The 16,315-nt window shown below is 41.8% G+C and overlaps 1 protein-coding gene across 8 annotated transcripts in view; it reads right to left on the bottom strand.

Annotated features, from left to right (window-relative positions):
* FRY (FRY microtubule binding protein) overlaps positions 1–16,315 on the bottom strand; it is a 441,627-nt gene that overhangs the window by 248,771 nt on the left and 176,541 nt on the right. Inside the window, exon 1 of one of the 8 annotated variants that reach the window (XM_053214045.1) lies at positions 11,051–13,734. The exons of 6 other annotated variants lie outside the window; for them this stretch is intronic. In XM_053214045.1, coding sequence (XP_053070020.1) covers positions 11,051–11,120 — 70 coding nt within the window. In that variant the 5' untranslated portion in view covers positions 11,121–13,734. Of the gene's footprint in view, positions 1–11,050; positions 13,735–16,315 lie in introns of those variants that run through there. One more of the 8 variants, XM_015071010.3, reaches the window with a different exon arrangement.

The following is a 16,315-nucleotide window of genomic DNA, read 5'->3' as shown; positions in this document are numbered from 1 at the left end:
AAAGCAAAGCAAAGCAAAGCAAAGCAAAGCAAAGATATCTGGAACTGAGGTGGCCATCTGTGATCATGCAGGGACAAGCCTAAAGACTGGATGGCCTGAGTCCTGGAGCTTTTAAGTCCCCCCGGAACCACCCATCTCCTGGCTGTGGGTTAGGTAAGCTAATTAAAAGTCTATTCTTTTAGCCCTTATGAAGTTATTCTAGTATTTATGGCAAAAGCATCCTAAAATGATACATATTTCAAATTACTAGATGCCAAGAAAAAGTTCTATATATTCACTATACCATTATACCTGTGAACAGCAGGCATGTTAGTGTATTGTGATTAGTGACAAGAGGGATTTAGGATTTTGAATGAAAGTCACTGATCAGAATCCTATACTCAATCATTTCCAATTTATGTTTCTTTTTTAAAGTAGAGCATTTGACTAATTTCAAAGATAATAATCCGACTTTCAACTCCTTTGCTCTTCTAGGAAAATGACAGTAAGCATCCAAGTGGCAAACAAAATGGTTGGTAAGGGAAAGGAAAGAAGCCAAGTTAAGACAGACTTTTGGATATTTAAAATGTGGTATAATCTTCATTCTCATTCATAATTTTGACCTTTCTTAAAATTCAATTACTTAACATTGTTAAAATTTTTTTTTCAATCGAAAATTTGGCCAGGCTTTCAAACACCTTCAAAACTCACATCTCAATTAGCATAAACTAGGATTAGCTTTCCCATAATGATGAGGACTAGGGGGTTGTTAGTAAATGGAATGCAAAAGTCAGCAGGGAATACTAAAATTTCTCTCACTTTCCTATTTTCCTGCATTTGTATGCAGTCAAACAAGATAGAGGACAGGTGGTCTCTGTACTCTCAGCCTGGAAGACAAGATGAGAACAGGACTCACGGCCACCATCAACCATGAGGAAAGTGAAACAGAACACCCAGTGTGGCCCAACACAGGACTTGGCTTCTCTCGAAACTCCCTTAGGAAGCTAAAATACTCATTACAAAAGTAGAAGATTGGGGCGCCTGGGTGGCTCTGTCGGTTAGCGGCCGACTTTGGCTCAGGTCATGATCTTGTGGTTCGTGGGTTCGAGCCCCGCGTCAGGCTCTGTGCTGACAGCTCAGAGCCCGGAGCCTGCTTCGGATTCTGTGCCTCCCTCTCTCTCTCTTGCCCTCCCCTGCTCGCACTCTGCCCCCCTCTCTCTCTCAAAAATAAATAAACGTTAAAAAAATTAAAAAAAAAAAAAAGAAAAGTAGACGACTAATTTGGGGATGCTGAAATAGTACAAGTGATACTATTGCATAGACTATGTTGTCATTCAATAGCAAGGCCTCAGTTTTAGGGGAGATCATTAAAAATGTGGTTTTCAAAAACTAAAAATTGAAAAGCTGAGTGTTTTCTTTTGAAAAAAAACCCTGCAATTTGTCTTCTAATTGGTGTTTGAACTTGTACATTTTAAACTAACCGCTTATAATTTGCTAAAGTCATAGGTGATCTATTCACTTAGAGCCACATTGTTTAGTTTTAAAATTCTTTTTTTAAAGCAATCTTTGTGTTCAATCTTTGTTTATAATTTTTTTAATGTTTATTCATTTTTTTTGGAGAGAGGGAGAGAGAGATAGAGAGAGAGAGAGAGACAGAGTATGAATGGGGGAGGGGCAGAGATAGAAAGAGACACAGAATGTGAAGCAGGCTCCAGGCTCTGAGCTGTCAGCACAGAGCTCGACGTGGGGCTTGAACTCACAAACCATGAGATAATGACCTGAGCCAAAGTTGGATGCTTAACTGACCGAGCCACCCAGGCGCCCCTAAAACTCTTTAAAGCTGTCAATGAGAGCTTTCTAGCTAGTTGTGGGCATAAAGTGAAGGTGGCTGGTTTAACAAATCTGTGTTTCAGACAGATGTTTTTAAATACTGTCTTGATCCATATGGCCTTCTTGATTTCAACATGGCTCAACTGAAACGTAATCTCTACCAAAACCTAGGAGAGTATCCTTTGACTGTCCGATCGTACGCTATAAAGCTTCCAGAATGCCGGCAATTTCTATAAGCACCATATCTCCCTGTGCAGAAAGAAACGCTTGTCTTCCGATCAAGAATGCCAGCACTTCAGATTGTAGACAACCCTGTTCAAATGCACGGAGTTGGATACACAGTGACTTCACTGTAAAAAATAACAATAGAAAGAACCCGATAGGCTGTGTAGTGTGACACCTATTTCTTATTCAGAATACTCAAAAGCAGACCAGTCCAAGAAACTGATCGAGCTTAGAAAGACAGAGATCCTACTCTACTTATCAGTCAAGTTCAATAATGTACAACTCAGCCTCCTTCAGTTTGGCTTTAATGGCATGGGGGAAATAACTGGCATGTATTAGGATGTTTACATAAACCTCATTTTTCAGGGGAGGTATTCAAAACCCTTCACATTAAACAGGTAGAGGCAAGGTGGCATGTTTGTTCCTTTCACATAAGGAAGTGGGGAAAGGAGACAAGGTCACACACAGAAAAATAACAGAAAAGCAGGCAAGAAAAACCTAATCTTGTATTTAGACAATTGAAGCATGTCATTGATTTGACCCTTATGCAGTAAACCATTTTCTTGTTTTGCCAGATCCTACATAAATATAACATTCAAAAGGAATTTTACTCAAGCAATGCCCTGGTTAATCTAATACCCTATCCTTTTCATGGCTGCCAAAATACATATTTACCTGTTTAAGTCTAAACTCAAAGAAGTCGGCCTAGTGTCTCTTAAGCTTAGGCAAGAAATTTTAATGGAGATTTAATTGTATATTCCCACAATGTTGCGCCCATGGCATTAGCTGAGAAATTCTGGAAATTTCAAAGCTGTCTTCCACTGCTAAACTACTTTGCACTTTGCAATTGATTAAGGACAGCAGAGGCAGTCAGAGTGGGGTATCAAATTAGAGTTGATAAAAGCTCTTAAAATAGTCTTGAATGCCTTCTTGAAAAAGACTTCAACTCCCTTAAATTGACATGACAACAAATTCTTACAGCAGCATAAAAAGTATTAGCTGAAATGTTATGGCTTTGGCTTAAATTTCCATCTGCAGCTCATCAAATGACTACACAGTAGAAAGGAATTAAACCAAAATCAGACTCATTGTAGAGTCTGATATGCTGGCAGAATATAAACTTTCACTGCTCAGCAGCTGGAGATCTGGGTGACTAATATTTAAATGTTTGTGCCTGTATGTTCCGTGAAGAAGAAGACGTGTTTGTAACGATATAGGTGAGAGGTAGGATCATTACACTTACAGAAATATATAATTCTTGCACATACCCCCTTTCTCTTTAACCTCAATGTTCTGGAGAGTGGGAGGACCACTCAAAATGAAGGAGGAACTGGTTTTCAATTAGTCCCAGGTCCAAATGCTGATAAACACGGTAACTCATCTTTACCATTTTCTGATGAAAGGAATGCCCATCTGAGACACCTGCTGCCCCAAATATTGACACCTAGTCCAGTTGAGTGTCCCAGGGTGAATAATTTGTTTCCTCTTCTCCTTCAGCTATCCTGCTAGGAGGGGTATTTGAAAATGTTCTCATAGGAATTTGCCTGCAACCACCAGGTTTCCAACAGTTGTCTAATGCCGTGAAAGTATAAATCCATAATATTAAAGTCAACAGAATCTATCACACGTACTCAAATAAAATTCTCTAGGGCATACACTGTCTCTGGAATACCACTGGATCCTCTCCCTCGGATTCTTTAAGTCCCGGGAACTTGTGCATGAATAGTTCTGCATTCTGAAACTAACAAGGAAGGAGGTTAAGCTCTGAGATCCCCGATGGTAAAATCCAGTCCGATTCAGTTAGGAAGTCCCCAAGCAGTGTGTCACAGTGTGCTCAAAAAGAAGTCCTGAATAGTGCTGGCTGGCCTTGCTTCTCTGAAAATGGTGGGTAGCAAGGTATTTGGGGGCAATAACCAAGAAAAGCTGAAGCTAAGATAGAAAGTTTCTGAGTATAATCCAATATGGAAAAGGAAGTCAAGATGTTGTTATGGAAAAAGCTCTTCTCATTGCTCCTTCAAGCCTGAGAGATTCTTTTCAACTCAAAGTGAGGACATTTGCTTACTCGTGCAGCCAACAGTTCTACAGGGGAGAGATATTTAAATGAGTATGATAAAAGGAATCTATCGAATGACAGAGCTTGGGAAGAAAAAAGATGAGATAAAGCTGTGTACTTTCTTTTTCACAGATGCCATGCACCTTTTCAGGAAGTGGTCGTCTGCTCAATCTTCTGCACGGAGTTGTGTGCAGATAGGGGGTGATTCTCAGAAGGTATCACGTTGTAGAAAATTAGACATGTTTGAGTGTTTAAGAAAAAGATGACTAAGAAATGGTAGGGTACAAATAAATCCTGAGAATCTTAATACATAAGTTTTTAAAACAAACTCACCTCTGTCTATCTTAAGTAACAGATGCCAAGCTATACTGCACTTTTTTTTTTTTTTTATAAAAGTCCTATTCAAAGGTAAAGACCATGGACGAAAATCATTATTTGTTCATTTGAAGCCGATATGAAAGCTCACAAAATATACTTGTTGCCGTATGTGTATCTTATACCTCCGAAGTTGAACTTTGGGGTAATGAGGCTTTATCATCCCAAACCAGAAACATTTTAAGAGGAAGCTAGTTTACTCATACTCAATGCATCTCATTCATCAAATGAGGTAATGTTTTTAAAGGTGCGGAGCAAACCACAAGGCACTAAATAAATGCAAGATTTAGTACCGGCAGAGAACCTGCACAAAAAGCTTATGTATGGGGCTGACAATCCACAGAACAGCCCCAACTCAGAAAAATGTCATTTCTCCGCCCAAACTCACATTGAAGCCCAATCATTTTGAATATCACATGGAGCTCAAAAATACAGAAGTTACTAGCAAGATGATCAGGACATACGTAACCCCTTCAATTCCTTCAACTGTACCCAGAAATGAACTGGTGAGTCATAGGTATTAAAATGTTTTGAAACAGAGGTGTTTTAAATAAAGAGAATATTTCATGTTGTATCATCTAAATGTTCAGTTGAAACATCTGAATACTGGCAACTTTCTCAAATATCCTGGGCTGTTTCCAGATCGTAAAAGTACCCAGGTCATCTCTCCTTGTCGCCTACTTCTGTTTGCCTGTTTCAGTTCTTGTTGTCACCTTTATACCAAGCAGCATGCCAAAGTAGGCAAAGAAGCTGAAACCAAATCATTCTGTGTTGCCAGTCCTGTAGAAGGCTTTACGGTGGCCGAGACTGGCACTATCAGGTCCCGTGAGATATCTAAATCATAGATTTCCATTAGTCCTGGAGATATTCTCCCTGTCCTCACTGCTAAAGATGATTAGGAGTTTGCCACCATCTCCCAAACAGAAATACAATATATCAGAGAAATCTCAGCCAGGTAAGCAAATGACCATTCTCAAAGAACTAAAATCATTTGTACCTTTTCTATTTACTAGAGCCATTTCAGTTATTTATATACACTTTTAAAAAGAGGGAAAAATCAACATGCAACGGGGCTAACGGAAGAAATGTACCTTTTTGCTATAATCTTTTATGTGTGCGTTGTGTGTGTTTAATCAAATGACCATAGCGAACAAACTGTATTCTTTGTAATAATAATGGTGAAGACTTGTCAATACTGAGGTCTTGTGCTAAGGAGATGGTGATCTCCAGCACGGGCTCTTGGGGGAAGTGGGCAGGGGGAGGAAGACTATGAACAAACTAACTTCCTCTTAAGTGTTCCTAGTTTTGAATGATAAGGCTTTAATTCCCCCAGAGTTCAGCTTGTGAGCTATGAGATACCCATATGGCATCATGGAGGTTTATTTTGTGAGGTTTCAGATCAGAGTCAAACGAACATATAACTTCGCTTGGGCTTGCACGTGAGCATACCCAAATTTCAGGGGTGCAGCGGGAGGGAGGGGGCCAAGAGTTGGCAGTGACCTCAGCCAACAAGAATGAAAGCACCTATAGAGCACTAAGTCCCCCAAAGTGTTCCCGACCCTTTGATCACCCTATGCGTGACTTTTTTAAATGTGATTATCAGCTGGATTGGGGGAAAGGCTTATGGCACTTACTAGTACCCTGGCTTTCAGCAAATCGCTTTCTCTCTCTCTCTCTCTTTTTAAAATTTCATCTGTAAAGTGTGGATAAAACATAACCTTGCCGAGTTATTGGAAAGAGTGAAGATAATAAACACAGTGGTCATATGGCCTTCTTTGCCCAGGGCAGTCCCAGTATAATTATTAACTTTCACTCTCAAAAGTGTCCCAGTTTGGACAAATAATGCAGTGGTTGCCCCACATATAAATTACCAAGCATAACAGCTGACACGGGGTGGGCCCTCAGTCAATGGGACAGTCATTGTTATTCTCAGACCGTTGGAGCATTTTAACAACAACAAAAACAACGCATAAAACAAACAAAACCCCTACTTGTTATTTATCTTCATCACAAACCCAAGAACAGGCTCTTTCTATTGAGAGCAGATGTTTATTTGGGGTTTCGTTTCTCATCAGGACAATAAACTACTTTCGCAGAAGGGACCCTCACCTGAGCGAGTGCACGCAGGGTCAGACATCTACTGAGTGACAGGAGCACTGGAGTGACTCCCTCCCAACTGCCTGGATGGGGCTGGGCGCTCCCTACTCGTTCAAGAACGCCGAGGTGCTCTGCACTTGAGCGTGTCTGCACTTGAGCGTGTCTGCACTTGAGCGGGACTGCTCTGCTGGATTCAGGCAACTTGGTTCACATCATTAGTTTTCTACCTCTTCAAACCAACTCCACCAAGAGGTTAAAACTAACCCCTTGAGGTTTCTCTCAGGCCTTTCCCGTGGGGTCTTTGAACTACACTGATGACAAAAACAGGACTCAGTAAGGACAGCTCTGCAGTCAGTCAGTGGTGTTTCCCATCTGCACATGCATGGGATCTTTGTCTCCAGAGTTAACCTGGTACTAACCAGCATTTCTATGTTGGACAGAAATATCGTCCTTATCACCACAACTTAATGCACTACAGAATATCTGAAAAATGCCACGTCCAATTTCACTGATGCAGATATTTCTACAGTGACATTAGACATTTCACAGTGCACACCAGCCCCTTCCAAAACAAGCAAAGCGCTTGCTCAGTGCCGCAGACCAGTTTATTTTGCCAATGGAAGTCTCATTATCTGAAAGAGTTAACAAACTTTCAAAAGTTCCTCTCCGTGGGGTAGCAGGATTTGACAGATGTTGTAAGAAAGATGCCAACTGCCCTGGAAAAATCGAGATGTTGAATGGGTTCTGAATGTACCTTTGTTCATTGGGCTCTGTGTTCGTTTGGACAACACGGCGTAGATAGAGACACAAGGAATCCCGGTGAGAGGTTTCAGATGGGTGAGAGAGCCCACATGCCAGCTCTCTACATCAGTCTAAAGCCAGCCTTCCTTTCCTCTGAAATTGCTTGGAACTATCTGCTCTAAACTTTTTCCATAGCAAACCTGAAAGGCCAAAGGGACTTACTGACGAGAGGATGTTGCCAAACCATCTCCCATGCTGCTGGGAGGTATTTACTTAGGGAATGTAGGAATATTCTACTAGAAGCTGAGATAGAAAAGGGGGGACTGTTAAAAAGTAAATCTAGAAAAAAATGGCTGAAGGCAAGCAACTATTTTTGGCACAGTCACACAATTCCCTTCTCTAGGGGTGTAGCAAGTGTTGACTACACATAGAATAATCCATAAATGGTGTCAACACTAGGGGGAAAAGGGATCTGAGTCTGATTTTAAGTGGGTTTAGAAGTGAGAGGAGCATTGGAATACATTAATATTATTTTAACATTGATTGTTTACGATGTGCTAGATCTTGTTCTAAGTGCTTTAATTCTTAAACACCTCTTTTACTTCCGTGAGGTATCCATTATTTCTGCTTCCGTTTTACAGATGGGAAAGATGAAGCAGAGAGGAGTTAACAAATTGTCCAAGGCCACGCCAAGTGCAGGAGATAAGAGACCAGAACCAAGCCTATCTGGTCCTGCAACTTGTGTGTTCTAGGTGAGGGCATGCCAGATTAGGAGGCCAGCGTGCGTACAGGCATGGAGTGGAGAGCAAGGTGGTAAAATGCAGACCAGGGTGAGCAGATTAAATCTGGCTGGGGAAGAAAAACAATCTGAAAGGATGGATGAGGAGCTCAAAGAGAGTCTTGAATGGCAGTTACATGCTCACGGGCAAGAGGGATCTGTGGCATGGTCTTTGAAATGCTGGCAGAAGCATCCCTAGGCAGCTCTAAGTCAGGGGGCCTGTTAGGAGACCACTAGAGCATTCCAGATGAAACTGAGAAAGGCCTGTGGAGGCTATGGCCATGAACACCAAGGAGAACAGTTGTGAGAATCACTGAATGGTTGGGGGAAAGTCTGGATATGACTGGGGAAGACGACGTAGGACTTCAGCGGTGGGCGGTGTCCAAGCAGCTAAGGAGAGCCTCAGGGTGAGGTCTGCAAAGGACATTTTCTTTCCAGACATCAAGGCCATTTTTAATTCCCAACTCCATTAAAATGAAAGGACAGCCTGACAGAGTGGGCATGCCAATGAAGAAGGGTGTCAAAATGAACAGTGAATAAAAAGCTAATACATCTCACCAGGCAATGACTGATTTAATTGACTTGTTAATTCTTCAGAGGAGACAGACATACACGAAATTACATTTCCCCCACAATGTGCCCTTAAAAAAAAAAAAAGAATGGAAATCTTAATGGGCATGCTCACAGAATCATCTTTCCTCTTACTACCTACCACCTTGCAAAGCAGTCGGCCATAGTCACACAGTTTGTTTTATTGCTTTTTAATTGTTGTACTTTTATAAATAAGCACTGCTATATAATTAGGAGCCTGATTCTCCACTCAGGTATGTGGGTGGGCATCCTGGCCTCGAAAACCTATGATGCTGGCTGAGGAATTGCTTGCTCTGTGATGCATCCTCTCAGCCAGGTTACACTGAGCAGGCCAAAACCCTAAGGCTACTTTTTCCTATGGACAGACAAACTCCCTTCTCTCTTTGCTACCGAAAATATGCAAAACTGAGAGCTAAGCTAGGTTAAAAGCAGGTTAGTGTTGCAACAAGCTCAAAGAAGACTAAGCAAAAAGTGTATTTCCTCTTCCTCTTTCAAGAAAGGACTGAAAAGCATTCTGACTTCCAAAGAAACACAAGAGAATCACCAAGTTCACTCTTCTGTGATAAAGAAATTAGGACAGAGGGCAGGTAGGGTGTCTCATTCACCTTTGCAGCCCCATAGCCTGGCATAGTAGGTGTGGAATAAATATTTGCTGAATGAATTGAAAGAATTCAGAACTGTGTCCCAGATGCTCTCAAAGTAGACATGAACAGTCATTTTGAACCATTTCCTGATGTGAGGGAGTAAGTGTGTGTGTGTCTGGTGTGGGGTGGTGGTGGTGGTGGGGAGTTTAGGAAAGGTAGAGAGAATATACACTTTGTCTAGAGTCATTTGAAAATTGACAAGGGAGAAAGGTTTTAAAAGAAATCGCACTGGCCTCAGTATTGTCACAACATAATTTTCTACCTAATGAGACAATGACAAAAAATGATAGGAGAACATAATATGGCCTTGGTGTACTCAAAATGATGATTCAAAACCACATACCGAAGTCAAACTCACAGTAAGTCTTTCTAGTCATCGGAAAACTGCTCCATCAAGAACCCTGTGTGTCAAACCCTTTTCATTAATCAAAGGGTGGATAGACAAAGGCAGACTCAACCTTGAGTGTGAAGTATTACACAAATAATGGACCCAAGACAAATGAATTATGACTCTAACAAATAAAGGAATGCTATTTGGGTGACAGCAAGGCTCCCAAATGGCTTCCCACTTGTAGAAAAACAGCTTTAGACGAGCCCCATAGTGTATACAGTGGTGCAAAATGACCTGGGGAAAAAATGGTTTCTATGGAGATCATTGAGCGATGCATATCCCTGAATACCTTAAGGCTGAAGGTACTTTGGCTCTTTCCTTAGAGCAATTATGGCAGAGGTTCCTCTGCCCAGGTTTTGTTTACATAAGAACAATCTTGGCCACAGGTCGTCTGTGTAGGAGATAATTAATCACCAGCTCTTTGAGCACAGGTAGGCTAATTGGTATGCACGTAATACAGCATCAAAATTTTTCCTGGAAAATTTTTTTAAAATTTCAAACAATTAAGGATCTGTAATACCTGCCGGCCTTTTATCCAAAGCAAGCACAAAGGCTGTTGGTGAAATAGAGAAGACTTTGTTTTTCAACTATTCAAAAAACACAAGGCATCACTGATCACCTGAAGGCCTCATTTTAATTCTGATTTCAGACCCATGATGCCTTAGAGGTTGTCTTTTTGAAATGTGTTATTGCTAAAATTATTAAGTAGGTCAGTAATGGAACTTCAGAAGCCATAACATTCTGATATCCTAGTAAATGATCAGGGTCAGAACCTCACTTGTTTATATTTCAGGAAAGCATGTTATGAGTTTGGACTATAACACAACAGGATTTTATAAATCCAAACATTAGATAGCATTCTGAACATCATCCACACAGACAAGGAGAGATACATAAACCTGCAAATGCCTCTAGTGCAAAAGAGATGAGACTTAGGTTTTAGACTGTTAAATACTTTTTTTCTTTAGACAATACCCTAATAAAACAATTATGAAGTACTCTGAAACCCTGCCACACCCCTTTGATTAAACCACACTTCACAAAATACTTAGATAAAGCCTGATCAAATAAACATTAAGGCAGAAAATGCATCCTGTGCTCTGACAGTCTGAAGGGCCATCTCACTTGAAAATTTAATCAAACAAAATCTACTGTGATTCCACTGCAGCCTTTGCACTTAAGGAAAGCTAGTTCAGTCTCTGACATTTTGATTTTCATAGCAGATGGAACCAAAAAAACTTCCTTGGCACCCAAGCATATGCCTCCAGTTGAGATTTTATTTCTCGAACCTTACGCAACATCCAGCAAACAAACAAACAAACAAAGGTTATTTTCTAATTACTCACTATTACTCCAGGATTTCAGTAAATATTTGATACTGATCTCAAAGAAGCCGGAATCCTGCTGGCTGGCCATGTCGGCGGTATACAAAGAGGCTCCTGGGACTGGACTGGAAGCCGCTGAAGGAGCAGGTACCAGGCGTGGAGATGTGCCTGTCACAGGTTAGTGATGTAAGGGGGGGTCAGCAGCGGAGAGGAAGCCTCTGCAGATCTACCTCCGGCACTGGCAGGGAGTCCTCATTTAAAGGACACCGAGGAGCGGGAGAGAGATGCTCGGCGGCCGCTCCTCCTCCTCCTCCTCCTCCTCCTCCTCCTCCTCCTCGGGGTCTAGGACTTGCTTCTTATTTGCTGGGTGCTGATCTGTCTGCAGCTCTCAGAGGTGGCGGCGGCCGCTGCTTTCATTTCGGGGCTGCCATAACCAGAGCCGCCTGCCGCCGGCCGCCCACATGCTCTGCTCCAGCCAGGTACGCTACCGAGGAAGTCCCCACCTGAACTGTGATCCGTTTTCCCCTGGGAGGGAGGGTTTCTTGGCTGGCCTCCCTGACACTGTGCAGGCAGCCACGGCCCACACAGCTCTCGGCAGGGCTGAGGGATGGGCTGGGAGCGCCGCCCCCTGCCCCTGCCCACGGTCTCAACCTGAGCCACCACTCAGCCCCGGACTCAGCAGGAGGAGGAATTTCCCAGCTCCTGTGGCTCCTCTCTCTTCAGAAATGCTTCCAGGGAGCAGCCCGCATGAGCACTGGCTGCTACTTCCCCTTGTGTCTGTCCCTGAAATATACACAACTGCATCGCGCTGCAGCAAGAAGAGCTGCACCCCTGGATCTGGTTGCAGTGACGTTTTTTTTAAAAGCCCCATCTGTCAGCCTGGTTGCAGTAGGAAAGCTGGGTAACAACAGGACATTCGCCTGGGCTTTCTCTTCCCCTTCTTTCGTGGGCACAGTGGAAGCTGCACTTTGTGTTTCCCCCTCCCAGAAAAGCTTGTGCCTTCGAGAGGCACTCCACCCCTAATGTGTGCATCTGAAGGGGATGCTTAGTGGGCTTGTTTACGGAACGTTAGGCTCCAGCACGGATCCATTTCTCAAACCTATCATTTCTAAGAATCACCAAGCCCAATAAAGCTTATTTATTTGTATTAAAAGGATAAGAAGCAAAAGCATTAGATTCCTTGCTGTACAATGCCTTTTTAGTTCATGAAGTCTTGATATCAGGTGTCCTGATTTCGGTTAGCTTTATTTCATGTTACCATTTGGCTTGACTAGGGGATTAAGTAAGAGTATTATAATTTTGACAGGCTGCATTTCGGTAGGTGGGATTTGGCCAACAGTCTCACAAACCATGGACTACTTCTTTTTTCCAGTACATTTCATATTAATATTTTCCAAAGGAATTAATAGGCCATATTAATAATCATTGAACATAAAAATGTTGGGCAACTCCCCTCAAGTCAACACACAAATAGGACTTTTTAGACTAACAGTTCTTTAGAGACATGGAAAGGCAAGAGCACAAAATACTTTTAAGACTAAGAATTACTATGTCCTGAAATGCCCCAAGACACCATCAATATACGCTTTTCAAACTCCTTACACTTATACAAAAGGCTAGCCCTCAGCCACCAAGATCTCCAGCTCCAATCAGTGTTTTATTCTTGTGAAATTTCTTATCAGATGGACTTATTTTTCATTTAGAAGCACACTAGAGTTGATAGGCTAATTTTATCACCTGTACTTTGTATGGATTCCAAGTGAAACAGGACCTAAAGATTTTTACCTCAAAACAGCTCTCATATTCAAAAACAAAAATTAATATCCATACCCACTTTTCTGAGGCCTCCCCATGGCAACGAATGAACAGGGAGACTACATGGTGCCTTGGAGTTCATGAACACAAAGTCTCTCAAGACAGGCCCCAGATTCCCACCTGGCCCCAGACTGTACTAGCTATGAGACCTAAGGCAAGTTATTAATCTCACTAAGACTTAGTTTCCTCACCTGGAAAATGGGAATAATAGTGGTACCTACCTCATCCAATTGTTGGAAAGATTAAATGACATTATGAATAAAGTGCTCAGCATAACATCTAGCGTATAGTAAACAATTAAGCTCTAGCTATACTGATATTTATTAGGAACACTTAGGGACGCCAGCATAGAACGTTTTTAAGTTAAGCACATGTTTGTACCACTGCTGGGACTTAGAAGGTATATTGCTTTTGAACACCAATGGTAACAGTTTGGGGCTAGCAAGTTGGAGACACTTCAAATAGCTGCAGCAAGTAAGCAGGCTATTAACTATTGTTACTCAAGCCTACACAGATTCTCTTGGTTGACTTTATCAAAAAGACCTTACCTGGCTTTTCAAAGATTTCAGTCCTACTCTAAACACACTAATTTGCTGAGAATGCCACTCATATATATTTTGAGAGGAAACTATCCTAAATTTCTAGGTGGTATTAAGAAAAGAATGTTTTTAATGCATCTCGTTTTCCCTGTGAAGAGCGAACCAGTAACTAAGAGCTCACTTTCTGTCCGTTAGAACCTGAAATCTTGCTCATGCGTGTTTTTCCTCATTTGAGTACCTTTAAAGAGAGCATATGTTGTAAAAGAACAGAAAAGGCCTTTTGTGTTGTTGAAAGGCCTACAAATCAAATAGAATGACACCTGCTGCAAGCTGGGATAAAACATTTATCCTTTTGTCTCCTCTCTGGCGGGGGTGGGGATGCTTATAAAAAAAAATGTAGTCAGAACAGGCACCTGGACAGAGGGACCTAAAATACAAAATAAAGGGGCGCCTGGTGGTGCAGTTGGTTCAGCGTCCGACTTCAGCCAGGTCACGATCTCACGGTTCGTGAGTTCGAGCCCCGCGTCAGGCTCTGGGCTGATGGCTCCGGAGCCTGGAGCCTGTTTCCGATTGTGTCTCCCTCTCTCTCTGCCCCTCCCCCGTTCATGCTCTGTCTCTCTCTGTCCCAAAAATAAATAAACGTTGAAAAAAAAATTTTTTTTTAAATAATAAAATAAAATAAAATACAAAATAAAATCTGAATTTGTCCCTGGCTTGTTATGAGATTTCAGACGTCATTTAAGAGGAACAAGGGATCTTTCCTTAATAACATTAGGAGGACATGTAATGAATCTTAAAGCAAGGAATTACGCACAGGTGTTGGAGGCTCAGAGAAAAGTAACAGTAATACAGGAAAGCTGAAAGGCCTCACGAAGTAGGTCCAAGAGTGGGGGAAAAAGGGTCAGAAAGTGACCGGAGACATGATAATAGCACCATCTACATTTATTCAGCATTACTATTGTGTTTCAAAATACATATTTTATCATATCTAATCGTCACCCTCAACCTATGAAGAACTATTAATAGCCCCATTTCATAGATGAGAAAATGGAGGCAAAAAGAGAGAATAAGTTCAAGGTCATAAAGCTGGCAAAATTTAGGTCTAACAAATTTTAGAACCAGTCACTTATTTTTTTTTTTAATTTATTTTATCATAAGCAAGCCAAGAATCATGGTTACCTACTCCTTTTCCAAACTTCAGGAAGATATGCTAAGACCCTCGTTAACACCGCATAATAGGAATGCTTTAGGTCCAGGCCCCATTGGCTCTCCAAGACTGCTTACTGCCTTGCTGTCAGGCTCTAGCCTGGGGAACGAATTATTCCCTGGGGCTTTGCCCCGTCCCAAAGAAACCTAGAGAAGAATGCTATTATCTTTCGCATTAATTTGACTCTTGGTCTGTATCAGGATGCCTGACCTGGGGTGGGGCTGGGGCCACTGAGGGTGGCAATCTAGTCTGAAATCCACTCTCCAAGCTGTAAAGAGGTAGAAATGGGCTGTGTCCACCCTGATGTGTGCCACACATCTGCCCAATACTCAATGCACAGGAAGGGGGGCTTAATTGTGATCAGTATAAACTAACAGACTCGTGGTAGCCTGGGGTGGCGCTGTAGGGACTAAGAAAACAGAGCATTTCAAGAAGGCAGAGGCCAGTTGGTCACCTGTGTCCTAGGTTGCTGAGCGGCAGGGTGGGGGCAAAGGCAGGCGGTAAAGGGTGCGTGGATTGTAAAGTACTGTCTGTGGCATTCCCTACTCTCTCTTCCCTCCCTCCAGAAGAGCCATGTGTCTCTCATTTGTGTATCTGTCACAGCCCAGCACACGCTAAGTTCTCATGCAAAGAACACATAGAGTGAGTCACTGAATGAACAGACGTGACATGCATGCCTAGTGCTAGCTGTTGGCTGTGGGGAAAAAATGTGCAACAGAAGTGCAATCGGTTTGTGTTTTGATTCGTATTTAATTTTCTCTTTCCTGGCATTTTCGACAATTTTTTTTTTTTGAGATTAAAATGTGTGGTGTTCAAAAAAATGTGACAACAAAGCTAGGCAAACAATCTGGATGCTTGCCAACATCAAGAGCCATCTCGGAATGGTCTTAAAAAGTCTGACTGAGTTGATTGGGTGAGGGCTGGAATCCGCCCCCTTTCCCTGTGGCTGGCTGCACGTGGGCACACATGTGTAATTATTGTCAGAGTGACAGGTACATTCATGCATGGAATGTATTAGGCAGAAGAGAAATGTTTTCCTCGCATCCTGAGGAAACAAAGGAAAAATCACTAGATGTAAGGAAAATTGCTTTATCAATTTTTGCTTAGTTTAAAATTCCACGGAAGCATTAAGAATATTATATTCCTCCTATTAAGTATTGTTTCTTAATAAGAACGGTTCCAAATCAAATTAAGCATCACTTGAGATCAATGGTGACAATTATGGAGAAAGGCCTTTTGTTTTTCTTTAAGCAGGATGAGGCCTTTTAGAGGCGAAGAAAGCACCGAGATAAATCAGAAACTTTTTCGATATATTTTAGATGCATAATTTGTGCCCATCTATCTCGTGCTAAAACATAGCAGAGAAAAAAACTATGAAGTGATGCCACACAATGTTCATTTTGTAAACAGAAAACTCAAGAAGCATTCCCTTAAAAAATCCAACCCACATACACAAGTCTTCACAAAAATAGATTCTGCAGATTTTGAAGATGCTTACTCCATTACTAGTCAGTACAAATAATTTTTTCCAAATGAATTGAAATACATTTAAATGTTCTGAATGTACCAGAACTTCATTAGAGCACAGCTTGTTGTTGCACACACGTAAACAAGGAAAATCGTATCTCCTAAAACTGTCTCCACTAAAAATTAGCAGCAGAACCCATTTTTCTTCCCTACTTACCTCCTCTGCAAAGGAGTTTTATAAGGAACTGTGGGCCATGA

Source organism: Acinonyx jubatus, chromosome A1, assembly GCF_027475565.1.
Source record: "Acinonyx jubatus isolate Ajub_Pintada_27869175 chromosome A1, VMU_Ajub_asm_v1.0, whole genome shotgun sequence".
Taxonomy (NCBI): domain Eukaryota; kingdom Metazoa; phylum Chordata; class Mammalia; order Carnivora; family Felidae; genus Acinonyx; species Acinonyx jubatus.
The sequence above is the reverse complement of the archived record's forward strand: the minus strand, read 5'-3'. Positions and strand labels throughout refer to the sequence as shown.